General features: G+C 38.1%; 3 protein-coding genes across 5 annotated transcripts; all 3 read right to left on the bottom strand.

Annotated features, from left to right (window-relative positions):
- Nucleotides 1-2,268: 2,268 nt before the first annotated feature.
- LOC103719782 lies at nt 2,269-3,880 on the bottom strand. Its single transcript, XM_008809176.4, has one exon. The coding sequence runs from the start codon at nt 2,915-2,917 to the stop codon at nt 2,372-2,374; it is 546 nt and encodes a 181-aa protein (XP_008807398.1). The 5' UTR covers nt 2,918-3,880; the 3' UTR covers nt 2,269-2,371.
- A 147-nt stretch (nt 3,881-4,027) lies between these two features.
- LOC103719781 (dual specificity protein phosphatase PHS1-like) lies at nt 4,028-14,268 on the bottom strand. Of its 3 annotated transcripts, none has more exons than XM_039118186.1 (10): nt 14,117-14,268; nt 13,835-14,001; nt 11,991-12,210; nt 10,499-10,675; nt 10,256-10,416; nt 9,096-10,182; nt 8,427-8,573; nt 8,132-8,359; nt 4,795-4,952; nt 4,028-4,675 (listed from the first exon to the last, which is right to left on the bottom strand). In XM_039118186.1, the coding sequence occupies exons 2-10, from the start codon at nt 13,987-13,989 to the stop codon at nt 4,306-4,308; spliced, it is 2,703 nt and encodes a 900-aa protein (XP_038974114.1). In that variant the 5' UTR covers nt 13,990-14,001; nt 14,117-14,268; the 3' UTR covers nt 4,028-4,305. The 3 variants fall into 3 exon arrangements, with proteins under 3 accessions (XP_038974114.1, XP_038974116.1, XP_038974115.1); XM_039118188.1 differs by having other exon boundaries at nt 11,991-12,205; XM_039118187.1 differs by having other exon boundaries at nt 13,835-14,268.
- Nucleotides 14,269-16,553: 2,285 nt separating this feature from the next.
- On the bottom strand, nt 16,554-17,319 carry LOC103719780 (RING-H2 finger protein ATL2-like). Its single transcript, XM_008809174.3, has one exon. The coding sequence runs from the start codon at nt 17,213-17,215 to the stop codon at nt 16,766-16,768; it is 450 nt and encodes a 149-aa protein (XP_008807396.2). The 5' UTR covers nt 17,216-17,319; the 3' UTR covers nt 16,554-16,765.
- Between the last annotated feature and the right edge of the window lie 7,250 nt (nt 17,320-24,569).

The following is a 24,569-nucleotide window of genomic DNA, read 5'->3' as shown; positions in this document are numbered from 1 at the left end:
ATTAAGCAGGTAACTCGACCTGTTTATTAAACAGATTTAATAAACAGGTCGGGTTCAGGTTGTAATTTCTGATCTGTTTAATAAACAGGTCGGATTCAGGTTGTAATTTCTGACCTGTTTAATAAACAGATCAGATTCAGGTTTATGATTTTTTGACCCGACCTGTATCTGATCCGACCCGTTTATACTCGACCCGACCCGATTGCCACCCTAGTTTTGAGTGTTTTAGGTTTTGCCAACTGTTTGATGGGATGGCCTTTGGGAGATCCATGCAGCTTGGTGGACAGTTAGTTTTCCTGTTTGATACCTCGAGGCCTGGTGTTATTCTCAAAATATTTTTCATTGGCAATGTTTGGTGGAAAAAAATAAAAAAGGATATTGGTGCAATTCATGGTTACGAGACTTTGTAGCAAAAAAACGTCGATATGCTTGAACTAGGTAAGCTTGCTATAGTGCGCCGGAACTGTTTAGTGATTTTTTTTATTTTTTTTTTTGATACACGGGTGACTCACACCACATGGGCATGGGTGCACCCAGTACAAATCGACAAGAGGAGATAACAAAGGGGGGAGGAATAGCCTTGGGGCATTTCCAAAAAAATTCTTTCGAGTGATACATAGCATAAGAAGTAACTCAGTCGGCAACGATATTCGCTTTTCAAAAAATATAAGTGGCTCAGGAAATGACAAGCTCTCCGACAATCCTGCAGATGTCCCGAATCAACAGGTGCCGATCGTTGTTGCCATACCGACCCTGAATCCAGACGATCATTGTGGCCGAGTCGTCTGTCAAATAGATACTACCTGCTTCCAACACGCACCTTGCATGCACTATGCCTTTTCATGTAGCTCTTAATTCTGTTCCGATGACATGCTTATCGAAGGTGTACCGACCGCCGGCTGCTACAAGTTTGGAGTCGTGGTTTCAGATCAAAAGGTCCACTCCCCCAAAATTGTTTAGTGATGGGGGGATTATCTGAGGAGCCAGCTTGATAAACTGGTAAAGCCTCCAAATGATTTGGGATTGAATTCTTTCTTCACCAAGTTTGGGAAGATAGGAGCATTTATAGGGGAGACGCCTCCCTTGTGCAGGGACCCTTCTCGTAGAAAATTTCAAACAAATAGCCTTTCATTGGGAGCTGGTCGGTGCTTGCACTGTTGGGGACCTCTCCTCTTTCTTTTTATTCTTTTCTTTTTTTTTCCTTCCTTTTTTTCTTTCTTTGTTTTCTTTTTATTCCCATTTCATTTCTAAAGAAATGTGTGGGTTTTTTGTTCAAAACAAATGTAGACCATAGGCATGAATGGATAAACAAGTTGAGACAAGTCGAGATGACAATCTGATCATGTACACAAATATTAATTTGTAAGGGATTTTAACCTATAACGCAGTAACCCTCCGACGACCCTAACTCTAATGCCATGTCAGAATAGCTAGTCGTGCCCGGGAGAGATATCTACGGATGCCCTCCAGCAAATGTAGAGGGTGCGCTCTCCTTTTTTTAGAAATAATTGAACTATTGAGAAGTCATGCACAATACACTATTTATATATGCGTATGAAAAAATTTGACTTCACTCCTCAATCATATCGAGAAAATCAGAAGCTCATGATCGGATCGTGATTGAGTTGCGATTAGGCTAAATCTCCATTATTTGATTAGATCTTCAGTGCATTCAAATTCGTCACGAATTTAATTCTAATATATCACAAAAAAAAAGTTTTTTACGTTAATATTTTTTAAAAAATTTAAATTTGCATGAATGTTCTCTTAAATTTTTATATATATCTGTACCTTCATAAATACTGTTTTGCATAAATAATCCTCATATAACGGTTCTTCTAACACCGTTAATAAAAACTATATTTATTTTAATTAAAAATAAAATAGAATTTTGAAATTATTTTTTTTGTTTTCCATTGCGATCGCTTTTTTTTCTTTCATATCTATCCATTAAGGATATTTTGGTCATTTTAATTTGAAACCATTAATTTTTTAATGGCATGAGATGGCATGAATACATATGTAAAAAATAAGGATAAAAAAGTTAGAGTAGCAAAACAAGTGTTTTATAAAGATATACATGTAAATATCAATTTTGAAAAGGTATTCATATAAAATTCGATATTTAGGAGAATATTAATGAAAAAAAAATCTTATTATTGATGCTGGCCTTCACTTAAAGACTTAGAAAGATGGAGAGTTGATATCAAGTTGAAGGTGAGTACATAACATAACCAAAAAAAACAAAAAAAAAAAAACGAAAGAGAGTGAAACCACGAACAATGATCCAAATTATGGACCATAAAATAATCCGGATAGGGCCTTAGCAAGAAAAAGAAACCTAAAAGTACAACAGGTAATTAACATTGTTCTAATGACTTGCGGCCAGGACGCTGGTCATGTTCAGAACGATGCTGCAGAGTTTGCTGAACTCCGAACTCTTAGCATGAAGCTGCGCCTTCATGGCCGACGACACATGCTCGCACCCTTCGTCACACAACTGGCCGTCCGTCTTGGCCACCGTCACCCACAAGTCCACGTCCCCGTACGCCATCTTGTCCATCGCCACCGTCGACTCGTCGAGCTGCTCGAATGCATCGATGAAGCTCTCCTCGCAGTCGTAGAGACACTGCTGGAAGCCCTCATCCTCGATTTTCGCCTCGTCGAGGAGTTTCGAGACGTAGGAGGAGGTGTTGGCGGCGGCGGAGGCGGTTGCCCTGATGGCAAGGCCGGCGAGGCCATGGAGGTCGAAGGTTTGGCTCTCGGGATAGACTGAGAGGGCCTTGATGCATAGGTCGGAATCGAAGGTCTTCCTGCAGGCTTCATCGAGGTGGCTGGTGCTGTTGATGGCATCGGAGGCGGCGGTTGGTTGGATGATGGCAATGGAGAGGCAAAGAAAGAGGAGGAAGGTTGTCATCGTCACAGTAATGTCATAAACTTTTTGGAAGATTTTTGTTCTTCTTTTGGTCCAAGAGAAGAAAAGATGTTTCTCAAACTTGTATAAAGAATTGTTTCAGGTGGTTTGGAGTTGGAGGTGGTATGATAGAAAGGTGGTTTTGGACGATAGAGAGTAAGTTTGATTTGGTTTAGTCTCCAGTTTCTTAACCACAAAAATTTGTGGTGCGGAGGGAATAACGGTGCATGGGAGTGCATGAAAAATGGAGAAGCACAAGTCATGAGAGTTAATCCTCAAATTATGGACCTACACTAAACTGTTATTAACTGTTAAAGTAGAATTATGGCCATGCATTATATGCCAAATTTGGGTCCTTGGTTTGTCAATAATATACTGACTTCTACGGTGATTTTTTTTAATTTTGAAAATAGACAGCAATAATGAAAGAATGATGGTAGTTTTGCTCAAGCCAAATGCCACTGTGCATCTAGAATATCTTTTATTTAAATGAATAATGAAAATGTTAGATATTGCATGTCCATCACTCTTTCTCTAGGCAGGCCACTAGGATGGAAATGACAATTAAATAGTGGCCAATCATTTCTATGACCATTAAAATGGCCATTATTTCACACCAATCTTGGGTTCGCACGTAGTTTGGGGTGGAGAAAGTAGCATAGTTAATTACACTAGCACTCTTTGCTTCATCAACACGCACAAGTCTAAGTGTCAACATCCAACTTTTAGCCATATGAACAAACTATAATAAATCATCAAGAACGTTATATTGATCGAGATCTAATTAATTTTTTCATGCATGACACTTGGAAAGATCATGATAGGTCACTTGCCATCCATAGAAGAAACTATGTATGGTTGTTTCATTACTGGATTTAACTATATTTTCTTGATCTATTTGTATTTTCCTTTTAATCACTCAGCAACTTTCAGTCCTCATTTTGGAGGTGGGTAAAAGAATCAGGACATTCTACAAGGATTCTAGAACCAGTTTAAACCATGATCAACCACAAGAGGAAGACTAATATGTGCAAGGGTCAGCCAGCAAAAAGCCCAATCAGAGAAGCCACATTTCTCACCATATACAATCTACATCATCATCACATAAAATACTTGGTAAGATTCATCAAATTTCTACCCTGGTTCAATGTTACATCGACGGCATTATTACAGCAGAAGAGATGCTACAATGTTGAGTGTCCTCATCCTTTGCATCGAAGTCTTATTATTGCTTACAAATAGCAACTTTCAGGTGTGAATCTTTGCTGAAAGACCTGTCAATAAGACATAGATGATACTCATCCACTAACTACAAGCTAAGTACCCGAAAAACTGATCTAGCAAAACTAGGATTCTGTTCTTCTTGCTCTACAATCCCTGGTCAACAAATATTAATGAGAAAATCCATCTACAAACGATTGGCATTGCTTCTGAGTTGGGCTGGCCATGCCACCGCGGCTGATTTTAAGCGCCTCTAGAGCCTTCTGTATCTCTAGAGTCATCGCACTGTCGACACTACCTGAGGATATCTTTCTGTGGGACTTCTGTAGATGGAGCTTGAGCGAGCTGCTGCTCAGGCCTGCATTCTTCCCACACATAGGGCATACCTTCATCATTGGTTTCTTCTGCTGCCACTCCATAGAAACTTTCCCATGCAGCCTCTTGTCAAGATCCAAGAGGGTTTTAGCAAAGCCATCGTTTGGCTGGGCTCGGCGGTGCACCTTCTTTAGCTTGTTCCATGCTTCTAAGAGAGTGAGCTTCCTGGAGATGATAATGGCATCTAAGAATTAGAACCTGATCAATTGTTTCTTTGAGAGAAAGAACCCGGCTAAATGCTTATATTTTATAATTAAGTGAAAGATTATCTTGATCATTCTTACTTTCTTAGCATTAAGTAAGCCAGTACCACTGTTGCGCTTCGACTTCTCCCCTCAAAGCAATGGACCAATACCTTTCCACCCAAGTGTTCCACATAATCAATGAAATCAGAAGCATCTTCAAAGATATGGCTTATGTCCTCATCATCATTGTCACTGATCTGCAGACATGCCGTCAAATTGTTACCGGTTGCAAACAATGAAATGGTATGGGATTTGCATAAAACCAACGAAGTTGTCTGATTACACATGACCACATACTACAAAATTCATCATAGATACACGATTGCTTACTACGCATTCATCCAAGATAATTCTCTTAAGATAATAATGTGAAATCAAATGGTCGGCATGTTTCAGATATACTGAAAAAGTCCATACTGGTCTGTTTTTATTTGCAGACATGGAGAAAGGCAGATCCTGCAAGCCGAGAGTCCCCCTTCTCAAGTAGTTTAACATAAGGTTTATGCTAGCTAAGATCTCTGACCATTTGGAGAAGAGCAATGGAGAACTCGGGAGCAAAAAGGAAGCTTTCATGCTAGATTTGGGGACAAACTTGAAAAAGAGAGCTTCTAAAACACAACTTTTAACAGAATATGGCAAAGGGCTTCTTGCGGCTTAAATTCTACAAGCTTATACACACTGAGTCCAAACTGGCTGGGTCTACAATAATGCAGAAGATGGTGCCTTGTCATCGAAAATGTTGAGAGATCTCTTAAAAGTGCAGTCATAAATGAGGTATGTGGTTGGCAGAAAATTAATGGCCTAGGGAAGAATTGGGTGTTTGGAGTAGTATAAATTAAGTAGCTTCAAATTTCAACCTTGGTGACATGGATGAACTTTGGAGGGAGTCGGGTTTTAGTAAACATGTGGCTCGCACATATGCAAGTCACAAGAAGGAAAACAATGAGCCTACAAAACTAGCACAATTGCATAGTAATAACTTTTCTTTTCTTTTCTTTTCTTTTTGAAAAAAAAAACTAATGACATGACCAGGGTTCTACAAAAACATTTTAAATTTAAAATCAAGGAAAGGTATTGGTACATCTATTTCATACGAAAGCCAACCATGAGTCCATCTAAAGCTAAATTATCTTAATTTTCAGCACAAACCAACATATCAGAGTAATTCATCATTATTTACAACAAAAACAGTACACAATGCATTATAAAGCAAGTTGGTAGGGTTTAGCAAGCATCTCATAGTAACTTCTCTTTCTTTTTTCCTTTCCTCTTTTTTATAGGTAAGAATAATAATATATGAAAGAATGACGTCATAATGATACAAACAGCAAGTAATCAATCATATCAAATCAATGACCATACCAAGGCTAATAAGGTAAGTCTAGTATTTATGAAATATTCTTTTCATTTTTATGCTTATAATAGCAAAATTATACTGATACAACACTCTGAACCATTTCTGACTAAATGACATCAATAATCCTGAAAATGTTACTGTACAATATTTGGTTATTCACTATTCTCAAAGAGAAAGAAAATACTATATTATATTTATGGAAGAAAAAAACTTCATTGACACAAGTACAATGATTATTTTCCATAGAATGTAACAACTACCATCAACATCCTCCATGCCTTCCCAGCAAAATGGAGTCAACTATGAAGCTCCATTCAAATTCCAAATTTGAGAAGGTTCCATTGAAGGCTTGAGCAAATTTTTACGATAGTTTAAAAATTAATAACAAATCTCTGGCAAAAGAAAAAAATTATGCAAGAAAAGAGCTGCCACCGAACTTTGAAAGATCATTCGCTCATAGGGAGATCTATCTTATAAATTGTTGTTTAAGCTCATGGAACCATGGAGAAATCCTATCAAATTCTCCTAGACTAGGCAGATGATAACATGGAGATTAGAAGTTACAGAATCAAAAAAAAAAGAAGAACACCATCCTACTGTTTATTGTATGAAAACTTGTGTTAAAGAGTAATGTTTGCAGATTCACGTAAAAAGTTTCTCCTGCCATATGGAAGGAGGGGATTGGCTAACTCCGGGGAAATTTGGTGATGCAGAAGGGGTAGTTGAATGTTCAATTGTAAAACCAGCATTACATGGGCCCAAGAAACACGTGCACGAATGGGTGCCCAAAGCATTTTACTCTTTTTGTTTCAGAACATATAAAATCTTGTTACCATAAGATTTGTGTGATAAGTCCCAAGAATAGAAGTACAATCATATATGTAAAGGATCATACGTGAGGTATAGTATCACATGGAACAATTAGTGGGAGTTAGAAGGATTGATATAGATGATTGGGCCCAAACTTCTACAGCTGAAGCTTTTAAGTTGAATTGGGTTCCGACATGTATATCAAATCCTTCTCCTAGTTGGACTAACTCTCTGTTTCTCCCCAACAAGTGGTATCAAAGTCGATGGCCAATAATCTGAGACAACTCTCCAAGTTGTAAAAGTGCCGCAATTGGTAGCTCTTGTGAAGAATGGTAGCATGCAGTTTGGTAGAGCCAAGTCATTGTGGCTGTGATGTGCCGAGTGGATGCCGCAAGTGGACTTAATGGAGCATGGTATGGGGTTTAAGCATGAGCTCAGACATGGTTCCTTAAAGAGTAGATTCTTGTAAGACTGGTGAACCATGGCTCTTGGAGAGCGAATCTTGGGCTTGAGTGGTAACGTACTACTGATGAAACCTGACTAATAGAGAGTGGGCTCTTAGGTTGATGTGTTAACATGTGGCACTCAGAAGGAGTGGTAGCATGCAGGATGGTAGAGTTAAGTCATGGTGGTTATGGCGTGCTGAGTGGGCATAGCAAGTGAACTCGATGGAGCATGGTGCAGGATTTGAGCATGTACTCGGGCATGGTTCTTGAAAGAGTGAACTCGATGGAGCATGGTGAAACATGGCTCCTGGAAAGTGGGTAACTCTCGGACCTAAGGAATAATGGACAGTGGTGAAGTATGGTTAATGGATAGTGAGATATTAGGTTGGATTGGTAACATGTGGCACTCAAAAGAGTAATTGGGCATGAAACTTAAGTGGAGAATAGTGGATTTGATGGGAGTTAATTGGCTAACATGTAGAGGAGAATGTTGAAGATCATGCATGAGGTCCAGTTTCATATGGAATAATTAGTGGGAAGTAAAAGGATAATTTTAGATGTTTGGGCCTAAAGCTTAATGGTTTAAGCTTTTTGATTGAATTGAGTTCGAACTCTTGGATCAAAATCTTCTCTTGGTTAGACTCAAAACTCCCCTTTATCCCCAACAGTTCCTTATTCAGAATTCACTTTAACACAATCTAAGATCTTGAAAAGAAGGAACAGTGCTTTCTTCTAAAATAAAATACGAGGGAACAATACTTACCGAGAAGTTTCTGTACTCAAAATGGTCAGGGTATTGAGAGTCTGATTGTCCAATTTCATTGGTACACAAGCAGAGTATATGTGTGACACCCAAGTGCTGAAGAGTGTACATGGACCTTGCAGCTAAAGCTCCACCAATGAACAGGTATTCTGTAATAGGAGAGGGCCGTTCTGTACTTGCAGCATCTGAGATCAATGCTATTCTCTCAAGTATATGTTCAAGTCTGACCTGAGAAAGAGTCACAACAAAATTTAGTCTCTGTACATAAGTGGCCATAAAAGAAGTTGGGGATCACCTTCAACTCATAAGCATCAACAGTGATGTTATTATCATTCCCCTCAAAAAAGCCTGTATTAAAGTTGTTCTCCTGGCATAATTTCACAACATCCATTCGAAGCATTTCATTCCACTGTTCCAGCTCCTTGCTTAGCTCGGCATCTACCTATGACCGGCATATTGTATCAGTTAAAACTGAAGGAAAGAATATGTTGGCAATCTCAAAATTAAGTGAAAGCATAAAAGTAATGGAAGTGCCAAAACTGCACAAATGTGGTTGTTAATGCCAAATAATATTTCTATCAAAGAATTTTCAACAAGGAAAAGAATAAAATTTTATATAATAAAACAAAAGGATTTACTATTATCAAATGTTAAAAAATTCTCAAAGACTCGCATTTATATTGCTTATGCAATTAAACATCTTACAATGGCCTAAACAGTTCAAACTTCAAATAGCAACAAAATATTTACAGCAGATATTTGATGTCCATTAAAACATGAAATAATAAAATCTAAAAATATCGAAGTCACCTAAAGCTGATCAATTTAATCTTAAAGTTCTTGAATCTGGTCAAATATTCAGATAAAATCTTCTGAAACTGTATTATGACTTTAAGCTTTCCTTCACTATATATAGGGAGGGTAGAAGGAAAACAGTCCCATGCTCTGCTCAAAGATTTCTAACCTTGGCACACTTGTTAAAGTCACGGAGCTTCATTGTCAAGCGTAAACAACGGGGAGGTTCTCCACATCCTTTAAAATACCTCCCATTCCAGTTATCTCGAGAGACTGGAGAAGTTGTGTCAGAGCATTCTCGAGGTCCTGCAGATGAGGACTTAAGCAGACAGTTGTGTGTCTCAGAATCACTTGAATCTGCATGTGTTTCAGCCCCACCACGTTCCTTGTATGCAGGAAAGGGAGAACTAAAACTACACCTTGCAGAATGTGATGGTGAGTCTAGAACTCCAGAATCATCCTTGTCAGACTCAGCAAGGCATTTATTAATAATTAATAGAAGAATTCGTAAAAGGCCATCCAATTTTTGGTAAAGTGTGAGAAGAAATATATGGAAGCACTGCAGGTCTCTGAGAGCTGCACGAAATCCTCCTCGAAAGGCAGTAACAACTGCCACCATATCAGAATCAGACAAACAGGAACCAGAATCAGTAGGCACATCAGCCTCTTCTGGTCCAGGAAACCCCAGTTTTCCCACAGATACTTCATATAACAGGTTAGAAGAGTACTCCCAGTTGTTGAGTACAAGCTCAACCACCTTCGGATAATTTTCTTGATCTTTTGCCCGTTTTCCTGCAGGAGGCCTGCGAGGAACGCCTGAGTCAATGGCCACGATATAAAAATCACTTCTTTTTGCTTCATCTGTTGCTTGCTTCTTTGTGGATCTGCGACCCATCTCATTGGAAGCATCAGAGCTCTCAGACATAAGTTCAGGGTTATGGGAACCTAATCTGCCATTTACTGAAATTGCCCTCCTCTCTTTCTGGAGACTTTTCATAATCTGTGGTTTGTATCGTCTAATGGCAGAATCATGAGCTTCCTCCAATGCATCCATGTTTGCAGAGACCACTTTATTGGCAAATAATATATTTGCATAGTTACCACGCCACCCAAGCTGACGACAAGGGAGTCTATCCTCGTTCCTTAGTATAAGGTCCAGCATCAGGACCCTCCCAAGGGCTGCAGCAGCGTTTTCAGCAGCCTCCCGTGTATCAAATGCATCTGGATTTTCCAACAGCGGCGAGCCATGAATATAACTGTCACAAGGAAAACAACATGAGCTGTTTAATTCAGAGAAGTGGTAACTACAAGATCAAGTGGCGTCTGTACTTCATTATGAAAAGGCATCGGTTCAATTCAAGAGCTTCCAACATCTCTGAACATGTCATCTCACCCACTTCATCTTCACTGGTGACAGCCACAAGTCGTGCCTTTTCTGCAGCATCCTTAATCTTCTGCCATTCTGAACTAGAATTATGAATAACTCTGCCCTGCATATGGCCGGTGGTCTAAGAAAAGTTGCGATTCTCCAAAATAGAAACAAAATCAATAAAAAGAGGAGTAGGTAATAACCTGAGGTGTCCTCACCCCCAGCCATTTCGCAAATTCATAACCTAAGCGTTCTGATTGTGTGGCCATCCTCGAAGATGCAATTTTAATGACTCCTGCTGCTTCCTTTGGTGAAAGATCACCATTTTTGGGAGCGTTAAACAGCACATAGAAGATAACTCCCCCAGAATTTACAGTCACCTGTATCAAGCCAATTGCATGAAGGCAAAAAAGGCACCAGATAAAATTTATATTTTAGCAAAAAGATCTACAACAACAAAGCTGGAAAATCCCACATTAGGTTATAAGGAAGGAAATAGAAATGACAATCATCCAGCACATGCAAAGTTTTAACTGGAATTCTTGCCCACCAACAACAATAATGACCCCACTATCTTGGTCCTATGTAAGAACAGGTCGCATATCATGAAATTGACCAAGTTTCACATATCATACTTGCCATCGCCAGTTTTTTGTTAGCTCGGTATTAGATCAAGCGCACAGTTCAAACTCAATGAAACAAAAGCATTAAAAAAGGAAAAAATAACTGGTAAGGAAAAGCAATTGAGTAGTTCTGACACAATAGGTGCTCCCATTTCATCCATTAAATGCAATTCGATTAAACTTTCAAGAACTACCATCTGCAGGTTTTCTCCTTTACATACATATAACAACAGGGTTTCTCATCAAATAAAACAAGAAAATTAAAATAAAACATGATAAATTCTGAAATTCGTTCTAGCTTGCACTGTCAATTTGCGCCTTTTCACTATATCTTACATGAAATGACATTTTTAGCTTTCCATACCACCAGTTATAAAGAATGGAATCTAATTTCACACACACACACACACACATACTTTGCTCACAAGCAAGACATGAGAGTTAAAAAAGGACATGCTTGAGACATTCAGAAATTCTTCTTCCTCTAAGTCATATAATTATCTGAGCTTCAATGTTTCACCAGGGTTGTACTTAAAAACCAAACATGTGTAACATAGTTTGTCGATCGATCTTTTCAAGTTGTCATGACTCTATATGCAAACAAGAAACTTTGTAAATGCTAGCTTCATTTAGCCATAAAGGACATGGACCTAATTTTTGTCAGATGCATTGACTGATAAATGCTAACTGCACAGACTTCAAGTTCTCAAATAAGTGGACAGAATGAAATATATTTGCTGCATGGGCTGAAAAAAAAGTTCTGAAATAAAGAACCAGTCAGTAAACTGGTTAACTGGTTAGAGTAAAACTATAAACGTAACAGTGGCAGTAACAAGTCATGGATCATGATATAAGTGGAGGGCTGGCTCAGATACACAATCAGAAATTAGCCCAAACTACCTAAAGCCAAGGTGTCTTATTTTGGCCTACATATTAGACCATACAATGCAAGTACATCAATATCTTGCCAGGAACTTATAAGAAGACTGTAACAATGCACTCATAAACCTAAGCATATATCCAGGAACAACAAAACCTCATAAACCTAAGTATAGATCCAGAAACAACAAACCTCTAAAGCTTTATTTAGCTCGTCTTCAGAATGTTCAGTACTGCTAGTATGTTTAGTATGATACAATGATGACAGATCATCCCAAGAGAAGTCATTTGATTCAATGTCCAGCATAGCAGCATTTCTAAGCCTATCAGACAAATTTATTTCTGGTTCTTGGTGAGAAGTCTGTGAATTAACTGAATCACCATTAGGTTCTCCAGAATCTGGTCCTCCTGCACTGCAGAAATGAAGGTTATGACATAAAAGGCATTCATATTTCTTTTTAGAAAAGTAAATATGTATCCACCTTTGTTTCGAAGTAAAAATAATCTTAGAAAACACTAATTTCAACTTCACAGAGTGCAATCACATTCATAATAGCAATTTTGTCATAAAAATTGCTTATTGTTGGTTTTGCTTTCATTTATTGTCTAAAATCTAAATTAAGGATGCCAATTCTCTGGACTAAATCAAGGTCCATAGTTGGGTCTGGTTAGTCTAAATTGATAACAGTTCTCATACATTTTATACAGCAACACACATATATAGTTGGCATAGCATAGATCTTTTTGGTATTTTTGTTAACAGAGTTTCAGATACTCTCATGATTTGATAGATCTCTTTGGTGGACTTTCTTTTTAAAGGCTTGACCAGCATTTTAAATGCCTTTTCTTCACATAAAGAGATTTTTCTAAAAGCATAGCAATCCAAAAGAATACAACAACGAAAATGAATTGACTGTATAGCAAAACTGTAAGCTGAAAGGGTCCACAAAATTATTGGTGTATTTATAACCAGCCATCAATTGAATGCCAGTACCTCCATAAGTAGTGCCAACATTCCTAGCTTATAACAATGGGCAGCTGTAATGAAAAAATACCTTAATGTGACTTCTAAATAAGGCCAATTGACACATAGGCATTCTTACCTCGGTTATGGCAACAGAGAGTAGATTGTAAGATATTAAAGAGGCAAAAGAGAAACTAAGAAAGGTTAATTAGAAAATCCTTTTTTTTTGTGAAGGGAAATTACCATGTACATATACACATATACAAATATATATGTGTGTGTGTGCGCATGTATATGTATATGTATGTGTATATGTATATATAAACTAACCCACTCTATCACTCCTATGCCACCAGTAGTGCCAAGTTTTACGATCTCTGCATGCCATCCTGAACTGCAATGTACGATTTTTCTACACAAGACCATGCCCCATGCTCCTTTTTCTTATGTTTCTTACAGAGGCTATGTCAATTGTGAAAGTTAAGCCTCTATGGATGATTCTGGGTCACATCGATCCAAGTCTTCTTAGTTTTGAGCCTCCTATTCTTTTTGGTCCGCACTACCCTTACCCACTACTAACATGGGGCTTCCTTGGTCTTTGTTGTATACCAGATAAGCTCGATTTTTTTCCTAGCCTTCCTACTCAAGCAGGCAACCCAGGTAATTGTAAATCTTTCAACCACAGAACTGTAAAAGAAGAAATAAAAGTTAAAGAGTTCATTATCCCTCATACAATATTTGCAAAAATGGGTTGTGGCATTTGTCACACATCCTTTAGACCATGAACAAACTGCATCGAATGGTTGACTAAAAGGAAATGCAACAAACAGGTATAAATCTCTGATCTGATAACATTTATTTAGGCAGGCATTTCTGCTAAAATTGCACCAACTACTAAGTCAAAATGGGGAAAAGCTATAAAAACCAGATTCTCTTTACAATTATAACGCATAGTATTATATTATTCAGAGCATTTTACAGATCATGAAACGGAAAAATAGAAGAGAAAATTAAAAAAAACACTCCTTCTTGCAAATTTCACAGATATGGGCACACGTTACATGCATACATACCAGAAGAGAGGAGGGGAGGATGAGGACATGGACTCGACCGACATGGTTTCGGGCTTGGAGGACCGACAGGGCAGTCCCAAGGTCTGACACTTCCCACTGCGCCGACTCACCAAGGCCGCACATTCCTCGAACTGTTGTCCTTCTCCCGGCCCCATTTTTTCCCCCAGCTGCAACCGATGCCGCCTTTAGAAACCCCAAAAGAGAGAATTTTCCTCCGAAAGGAAAAAAAAAAACCCAACTTTACAAGGATTAAACCCTAGAGAAGAGGCCCCAAGAACTCACACTCGAAGACAATGCGGGGTCTTTTCCTTTCTCAATTTCCTACAAAGATAGAGGATGATTTAAATCAGAAGGGGATGGAGACACATCCCACAGGCTCCGAGATTTGGGGTTCTGGCCTGTTGTTCTCAAATTTTAACACCGAGAGAGAGAGAGAGAGAGAGAGAGAGAGAGAACCCGTGAGTTCGGTTATTTAGAAGTGAAAGGCCCTTTTTTCGGTTTTGTTAAAAAAAGACCGTTAACGAACGTAACGGTCAGCGGCATCCCGGAAGCGGCAAAAGCGTCCGCTTTTTGCTCCATGGTGGAGAGATATGAGAGAGATCATGCATACAATGGCCTCTGAGTTATTAACTAGTGATGAAGAAAACCGAGTCAATGTGACGTTTTAGTGCCATTATTGCTTTTGTATATGTTTTAGAAATAAATGCTGGATCAAAATGGGAGTAATGATCCACCAACTTATGTGATTAAATATAAGTACCAATGCGAAGTAGCAATGCAACATGGTGGTCAGTAGCTTGTGATATGATCAAGGACACAGGTTGCATATTTCGCATGGAAGAAAGAAGGATTCACATCCTTTCTTATAAATCTACTGCGTGCAATAGATGATTTAAGATTTGGGCAAGCAAATGAATAAATGAGTATAGAGTGATTCGAGATATGTGCAGCCGTATTCCGTAAAAGATGATCAATCGTTCTTTCATACAAAATATACGCCCGAACCATATGATTAAAAATAGAATGGTTCGGTAGCATAATCTGGTATAGAAAACTTAGTACAAACAGAGTCAGTAGAGCTTTTGGATGCTCAACTACACTCGTTGGTTGGACATAAGCAGTTAACTCTATAAAATGTCCCCACATAAATTCTACATTGCTGTCTAAGATTAGATAGATTGATGTCACCCCCTTATATATGAGGTGCATTTTAATTTAAGTAGTCATGCATGGAGGAACTAAGTAGTTCTTGGTGATCGAAAGTTGTCAATAGGATTATCGGCAAGCTTCTAAGTGCTTAGTGTAAATGGATTTGCTGCCAATTTTTGATAGAAGACCCTTGAATTTATGTAATATTAGGTAATTTGGCGATGATATACTTATTAATCATACCATGGTTAAATTATCATAAGCAGAAAAATAGCAACCGGACACCATGCCATTTGAGGTCGAGCCAAATCCAAGCATCGAGCTAACGAGGTTGCTGAGGTTGTTAGTAGATCTACTGTCTCGACTGAAGAGGTTAGCTTGAACATTGTTGCACGTCTCCGAGGAAAAGAGGGTGCTTGGATAAGGGGCCCTAGTGTTGCGCTTCGATTTGAAATCATATAGAGAAAGAAAATCCTTTTGCCCGAGAGTATCTGGCATGAGACCCTCCAATGCCCAATTCAGACTCAACTCTTAAAAAATAATGGATGTGTTGTGAGAGCAGCAGAATGACACTGTAACGAAAAGGATGTAAGAGCACTTCAAGAGCTCAAGAGCACTTATGTAGAGAATCCTTCTAGAGTAGTTTATATAGGCGAGGGTTGGTGACTGTCGCCCAAAAAAATCGAGCACATGAATCGGCCATTTTTGGTAATAGATCGCACATTCTGAAGTTCACATCTTGCTCATTTGTCAAGCAGTTATGGAAATTATTCTCGATTGTGGCCGAGCTGTCGCCAATTGGAAGGAGAGTTTAAAATTCGGAGGATCCTCTGCACATCTCAGAATCTTATTGGTCGATTTGCCATATCGACTATGATCGATTTCGACATATATCAGACATAATTAATAAATAAAATATGATCAAAATACAAACTAAATGGACTATTTGTTATAAATTATATATACTTTTTGTTTTCCTTTTTGTTTTCTATTTTTTGAGAATGCATATCGCTATCACATTTAATAAATAAGCAGTGCATTGTAATAGAGGTTTAGACAATAAGTATTAGGATATAAGTTAACTGCTCAAATAGAAAACTGGAAATTAATGTAGTAGGGATTATGGAGGAGCAGAGAATTACCGAGTTGCAAGGAAAATGAGATATGTAAAATAAAGTGCACTATGACCTTATTCTAAGATTGATGATAATATCTATGTACAACAAATCTACTGATGTGAATGAATAATGTGGCAACTTATTTGATAATAAGTTCGACGGTCTTTAAAAAAATAAATTTATTATTTTTAGCACCAACACATATTTTATAATTTTTTTAAAAAATAAAAAAAAACGAACAGAATGAATGATTGGGTCGCAGCTGAACTCACTATTTTAAAAATTAGTTGTAGGACAGCTACAAGACTTTTTTCCCTCTCTCTCCCTCTCTCAAATTTTATTTTCTGACTTTTCTGAATATATTTATATCAAAACTGTATATAAAATATATATAGGAATCAACATCTCTCAAAAAACATATATATTTACATATATAATAGAAGATAACAGAAGAGGAGTTGGGCGAAATGTTTTCAGGAGTTGCCTTAAGCACTCCAAAGCATTTTATTTTCTGATTTTATTAGATGTATCCATACTCGCTAGGTATGATCTATATGCTTTAGCAGCAGGAGGAAAAAAAAAAAAAAAAAAGAAGAGGAAGAAGAAGAAGAAGAAGAAGAAAACACCATTCGTTAAGAAGAAGAAGAAAACACCATTCGTTCACCTACTCCGAGACCTCGGCTTCAACCTTCGACCGGCAGAGGGGGCAGGTAGAGTGGGAGTGAAACCAGCGGTCGACGCACTTCTTATGGAAGCTGTGGTAGCAGCGAGGGAGGAGCCGCCCCTCCTCGCCGCCCACGAAGCCCTTCAAGCATAAGGTGCACTCCAAGCACTCGGTGTAGGCCATGGAGGAGTAGATGAAGACGGGGAGCCATCGAAGGACCGATGGGTCGAGACCGCCGGAAGCGGCAGGACCAGCATGAGAGACTGTGGGAGTTGCAGGGAGGGAGTTCCCAGCCGAGGTGGTGGCGGCGATGGGGGCGGAGGCCTGGGCCTTAACGGGGAGCTGTTGGGGTCCACGGCGGAGGTGACGGATGTAATAGATGAATAAGATGAAGGCTATGGTGGTGAAGACCAGAAGAGCAAAGAAGGCCGCTTTCCATTCATTTCCCATCTTGCTATGGCTTCTTTGATATCAGGAATTTGGTTTGAGAGTATTGGGGTGTGAGGAGTGGCAACTATATAAATATATATATATAGGATGGTTTGGAAGCTAAGGCAAATGGTGAATGGTGATGGAAGAAGAATAAAGGCTTCGTTGAAGTTAAATACTATGTGAAAACAAACTTCAGAATTTTCTTTGCTCTTTCCAAAAAAGATAGCACGCGGGTTTATGGGTCCCACCCATCAATATCTGACGCCTTTCATGGCCGGAGATTCTGACCGAGGGATTAACAAGCTAGCAGGAGGCTAAGTATTCAGTATGTCTAAGTTTGTTCATCTGAAAACATGAATGATGGAGGCTAAAATAATCAATAACAGCAGAAACATCACTATCAACAACATCACATAGCATCATTAGTATATAAACTATAAAGATTTTTGAACTACTCAGTACTCACCGGAAAAATTCGTGAATAAAAAAATATTTTTTGTCGATTATTTTATAGAGAATGATAGGGAGAACCCTTGGACAAGAGGAAAATCAATTCATGTATATATATATATATTGGCAACCTGAGAAGTCTCCCTGACAGAATATTTAACAGAAGAGTTTTAGGTTAGATGTGCGCAAACGATACCTTCACTATTTTAAACTTTTTAAAATAAGAGCAAACTTATCTTGCTATTTGACTAACAATGACATAACTCAGGAGCACATCCATAAAAAAACTGGCCAGAATATATTATTTAGCTATTTTTAGTCTTGCATAAGTATCCAAAAACTATCAGAGCATAACAAATGTGAGAGTAAACATATGCCTATATGGATCCTCATAAATACTTTAAAGAAACAAAAATGATGTGCAGTAGGTATTATGGCATCCATTAATCAGGCATTAGACCTGGGGTTTAGCTGTAAAGCACTAGCAGCTTATTCAGTACAAGTTATACATTTAGGTAGGTCCATCTTAAAATCGGGTTATGCTATTCCAGACCTTCTATCTGATCCATGACGCGGTGAAGTATAGAGTCTTCGCGTGGAGATGGATGCGGTCAGATTTTGGCAACGTTTGATGGATAGTCTTTGGCAATTTCATGGGTAATTATTTCAAATGTCATCTTGGAATGCATTATTGGACTATGATGACAACGTTCTGAAGCTTTGGAACGACAGAGAATTGAAGGAGAAGCTTCCATGGCACAAGTCCTGCAGTGGATGGTAATTGTTCAAAAGTATTAGATTCATATGCCTGCCTGCCTAGTCAAAGAATTATTATACACCACTTAAAACCATACTTCCCCCTCTTATTTTCTGGATTTGGTACTGGGGAATGTAAAACCCATTTCAGAAATGTGGTCAAAAATTGTGGATCATGTCATATATAGCTGGCTTTTGTTTACACTCATGCACATCTAACAGCCCTTTAATTGTTATTCATTTTAAGTAGGTGCTTCTTAATTAACAAGCATATGGTCGCAAGTGGAGCGAATCAAGTCATGATCTAATACAACCTAGATTTTGCTCCCGAACTTGGTATTTTGTTTAGAATTTGACCAAGATCGGATTCGTTCGCTCATTTGTTGATCGACTGGTTCATCGCTTTGTTTGCTCTAGTCCTAATCTTGCAAAAAAGTTTAAGATTCTAACCATCTAGTCTAATTAAATCCATTCAAATTCAATTTGGAAGGCACAAATTTTATATGATCCATGCTCAAGATAGTTGAAGTTTAAATTAAATCCTTGTTAGGCTTGTTATCATGGATCCAATCTGACAAGGAGGCTCATAATATATATTTAATTATTTTTTATACTGCACTTGCATGAGATGACAGAGAGTAGAAAGAAGTAGTATGAAAGAGGGTCTTCTCAATCTGTGAAGCGGCTTGGAGAAGAAAAGAGTCATAGAAAAAGCCAGTGTTTTGTCCAATGTCCTCTTGGAGAGGAGAAATGAAGATTTATTGTTGGAATGGTGGAGATTCATTTGGGATTCCTCTTGTGCTACTTCTAGTATCTAAACCCTAGAGTTGTTGGAGCCTACTTCTTCAATGTTTGCCACCATGATTGGGATCTAGTTGAATAAAATTTCAACCCATTCATGATTTCTCTCTGTAGAAGATTGCTCTTCTTTTCTCCAATCTATTGTAACACCTCAAGCATAAAGCAAGATTTTGAAAGCTTGTGACTATTTATCTTGTTTTATTATGGATTTTTGCGTGAACTTGTGCTGTAGTTTTTTTTTTTCTTATTATTTCTCTAAAATCTTCGTCACATATATCTTGATATTCTTGTAGTTGTGAGAAGCTATTGTTTCCAAAAAAATTCTGTTTTCTATTTTTTTTTGCGTCTTTGTTTGTATTTATACCTCCTATATGTGGTTGTAGATCATTCCTGTTATTGCACAAGTCCTCATGTCTTCCTTTACTCAATTTATGAACTATTGTTACTAAGTTGTGTTTGTTGAGATTGCTCTGGTGCACAGTTTTTGACTTGTAGGAAGTTGTGTTCAGGATATGAAAGCCTCAACTTGGTTAACTCATGAGTCCAGAATTTAGACCCTATTGAGTGAGTTAAGGGTCAGGTGTGCATGATACAACTATATGCCAATTTGTAGGCTTGTACAAAGAACAAGGACCACCTAGATTTCATCAAGTGTATGAAATCAGAACGCCTAGCTGGCCTCACCTATCCAAGCAAACAATGAAACAAAGAAGAGACATGCGAACAAGATCATTAACCATTGCCTAGTTGATGCATAATTCATTTGAAGCTAAGAGTTGTTGACGCATATATTATAATTGGATTTGCCACTCTTCCTCTTCAGGTACAAAATGCGAGGAAAGGTGAAGTACCCCTCCCTGTTCATCCTACTAATTGCCGCTTCTTACACAAGCAATTAGCAGATTGAGTTGAGGTTCCAGATATATAGCTATATTTGTTTTAAACAGATATGAAATAGTAAGAATATAAATACAAATATAAATCGAATAATTAAACTTTATAATTATATAATCAAAATATTATTAAGTAGAAGGTAAATCAAGCTAATAGTATGTTAATATGGTCATTTATTTTTCTTAAGAATTAATAGTATTAGAAATAGAATTAGATATTCGGATATGGATCAGATAGTCCTCCATCCTATCCATATTTATTTTTTTTAACAAATATGAATACAAATACGAATATTAGTTGGATGCTTAAATATCTATCCATAGCTGGATAGATTCGAATACAAAAATGAATCTAGACACATATTATCCTATCCACTTCCACCCTTATTTGGAGATGGTCTAAAAGATAATGCTCTAAAAACAAATCTGTTGTTCATCACATTTAGCCTCAAAAAAGAAACTATAGTTTCTGCGCCAATTTAGCTCGACAACCATATATCATTCATGAGCGATTAACGATTTAACTCGGGAGAAGGGTCATTAACGATTTTAGTGTCCCCATATGTTCTAAATCATATTCTAAGTGTTGTGGGATGGGGTTCCGAACTTTAGTCCCACATCGGCTAATCAGCGGAAAGGTCTGTGCCTTAAATGGGGGGCTCAATAACCTCTTCTCACCGAGGCGCCTTTTGGGGGCAAAACCGTGAGGGGTAGAAAGGATGGTTCCATCCGGAGCGCCACCAGAGGGTGGACCCCCGGGAGCGGTCGACGATCCCCGATTCCCAGAGCGGATAATACCTCGATGAGGACGCAGTCGCTTTCCCTGCTCGGCTGGTGTACGGACTGTTGCCGGGGTGAAAACCCCGCAACAGATGGCGCTAAAAGGAGGGCCCCGGCCACGCACAGACCTTCCCGCTTGGGGGGGCTGTGTTGTGGGATGGGGTTCCGAACTTTAGTCCCGCATCGACTAATCAGCGGAAAGGTCTGTGCCTTAAATGAGGGGGCTCAATAACCTCTTCTCACCGAGGCGCCTTTTGGGGGCAAAACCGTGAGGGGTGGAAAGGGTGGTTCCACCCGGGGCGCCACCAGAGGGTGGACCCTCGGGAGCGGTCGACGATCCCCGATCCTCAGAGCGGACAATACCTCGGTGAGGATGCAGTCGCTTTTCCTGCTCGGCTGGTGTGCGGACTATTGCCGGGGTGAAAACCCCGCAATACTAAGATAGCGTTTCAAGTTAGCAACAAGGTAAAACGTGGGAGTAATCACTATCATCATTCTCACATAATCAGTTCAAAGTCATGAACGTGTGAATGCTTCTTCAGAATAATCGCCAAGTGTTCAAATTTTTACCATCTCCAGGAAGGGGGAAGAAAAATGTCGACTATAAGAATATGAACGTCACTTGCTGTCAACGACTTCGTCAGTCACTTCTAACTTGGACGACTAAGACCATTAATGTTCACTTTGACAGGGTCTACACTTGCGCACAATGACAAGATTAAGGAACACCTATTTGATCGATCTTAGATCAAGCATTTTAGTAAAATATCAATTAATCTTATAAAAAAATATTCCAACTACTTCTGAGATGTAACCAGAAAATGTCAAAGAGGAAGATGCTATATAACTTTGCGAGCGCAGGTGGCAAACAATTTTTCCCATCATTCTCTATGGTCTAATTGTGAATTTAGTTTGGGTATGTTAGATTACAAGATAATCTAACAACCATTAGAAATTATATATATCAAGAAAATGATTGTGAGAAAAAATAAAATTTGCCGTATTTGGCCGGTGAAAAAATTACTATATTATATAATTATTATTAATCAAGCTACGGCACTTTTTTTTTTAAGCTACATGCCTACATCATATGAACATGCTATGGGAAAGCATTCGAATTCCGACTAATGTTGGACAAGCCGAGGGGCCGAGTAGAGCAGGAGTGGAGCCACATGTCAATACACCGAGCATGGAACCTAATCGCCGCACCTTGCTCACAATTTTTCATCTCCATAAGGCAGAAGAAATCTTATCTTCTCCTTCCAAGACGAAGAGAAGTATACAAAGATCGGCGAAGATGCAGAGACTTTAGGGTTTATTCCAACGAGGCGGACAGAAGTGGTAAAACCAAAAGAGGTGATGGTGGTGGCAGTAGCAATGGCAGCAGAGATTATAGTATAGTATAGTATAGTACTGATACCAGCAATATCGATAGGATCAAGAATTCGAAAGAAGAAATAGAACATCCTGCAAACAGTCAAAAGGGCGAAGCCAGTAGTAATTGTGACGAAACCAAGTATGGCTGGAGAGGTGATGTTCATTACACTCTCACACGATTTACATCCACGTGATGTCATATTGAAGGCTTTAGGATACTTTGGAGGCTTGGTGAGGTTTATAAGAAGACGGTGGGTAGGTTGCTAGAGGTTTCAAGTCCTGGGACGGGGATGTTCCTCCTTAGTTTACCCTCCCCCACCTACGCGTTTTTTTTTTTTTTTCTGAGACATTAGACTGAGGTGCATGACTTTTAACAAATTAACATTGACCTGCAAGCAAGCTGGCATACATGAGAACAAAAGAAATAGAATTGATGAAATAAAATGTGTCCTAGGTTTTTTGTTGTGATCAGTGTGATGTCAACCTCCATGACAACAACATTTCATCTAACCGGTTTTCTATTAGCACTCAGGAACTTTAGGTCCACCACTCATTCTTGATGATGGAACTTTAGGTCCACTACCCATCTCCTTTACAGGACACAGTTGAAAGGAATTGATGGTGGTGACTACTGTTTCTCCAATTCAAAGGTGGGGCTGTAGGTGGCGTGGGTCAAGCTTGATTTGTGTATGACCCAAACAGGCTTGGATCTAAATTTAGACTCAACTTGGACCCATCACTCGGTGCTTGGAGCCAGATATGTTGTCTCTTTGATTCTTTTTCCCCCAGTAAGGGTTCACCATTTGATAATTAATCGGTCCTAAAAGTTCATTTGGCACCTGGAAACCTTAGCTTCAGTTTATCAGGGTCTAAGTTAGTTAGCGCCAAAGCTGAATGCAGCAAGAGAAATTAGATTCCTATGCCAGTCAAATTAGGTTGATTAGTTCAGGAAAATACCAAAATGCCGGCCAATTGAGGAAGCAATTAAGCTAATGACTATTGAAACTATTCTAAGAAAATGCAAGACGATACACTATTATTTAGCAGGGTGTCAAGAATTTTAACTATCATTTTCTACCTTCAAAAGAAGATTTAAAGCAAGAAAGTCCCATCATCCCAAGCTATGACATTAAGATATTTTTTTGTTGGATTTAAACCATGTTGCCTGAATGTGATTCTCTAGGAATTCTTGCCAGGGCTGGCAAGAATAGCAATGAAACTGCCGCCTAATGTCATGGTCAAGGCTTTGGGAGCTGTTTTGGTTTGGATCTTAAGGATGGGTGCAGGAAGATATTTAGGCCCTGCTTGGCAGCGATTTCAGTAGACCAAAAAATACTTTCTGATCCTTCAAAAATACTTTTGAATGAAATAGAAATATTTGGTTAAAAAAAATCTGAAAGTTGTTTTAGCTTTGGTTCGGAAAAGCACTTTTAGCATGCACGAGAAGCTGTTTTGATTTATAATTTTTTTTAAGACCAAAATACCTATGATAAAATATTATAATTACAAAAAATGTCGCTTTATATTATAAAAATATGCAAGAGTCCCAATAAAGGCAATAAGAAAAGCACCGAAAAGAAAAGAATCGTAAAATCTCATTTTTGCAACTATGATTGTATGCTTCTATATTTTTCTTCAAAAATTAGTTTCTAAAAATATTATATTAATAAATTATTAATATATACTGGTAATAATTATAATATTTTATATTATTATTATTGTATTATACTATAGATATAATATTATATTACATTATGTCATAATACATTGATATGTTATATTATATAATATAAAATTATGTTATATTATTATGCTATAGTTTATAATATTATATTACTATATTATAATAATATTATATTATATTACAGTAATATCGCACTATATCATATATTTATGTATCAATATATATTATATTTTTATTATGCACTACTATATAATACTATGCAATATCCTTTATGCTTATTTTGTCATACCAAAAGTACTTTTTCGATTTGTTTACCAAACACATTAAAATTCCACAGCACTTTAAAAATATAGTTACCAAACAGTAAATAACTTTTTATAAAAACTCTACTTCCCAAAATTCTATTGCCAACCGCCTCTAAAAATCTGCCTCTTCGTTGACCTTAAACAAGTTATTCTTGAGACTTGAAAAACGTGCGAAATGGGAGAATGAGATTGGAGAATGCTCGCTTGTCCTCCAATAATCTCTCTAATTGGAGGGTAACAAGAATTGATCGACCCTACTTTCCATGTGCGCATGTGTGTGTGAGAGAGAGAGAGAGAGCAAATGGTGCCATCCGCAAGGGTCCTAA

The sequence above is a fragment of the Phoenix dactylifera genome, unplaced genomic scaffold (assembly GCF_009389715.1).
Source record: "Phoenix dactylifera cultivar Barhee BC4 unplaced genomic scaffold, palm_55x_up_171113_PBpolish2nd_filt_p 000316F, whole genome shotgun sequence".
Classification (NCBI taxonomy): Eukaryota; Viridiplantae; Streptophyta; class Magnoliopsida; order Arecales; family Arecaceae; genus Phoenix; species Phoenix dactylifera.
The sequence above is the reverse complement of the archived record's forward strand: the minus strand, read 5'-3'. Positions and strand labels throughout refer to the sequence as shown.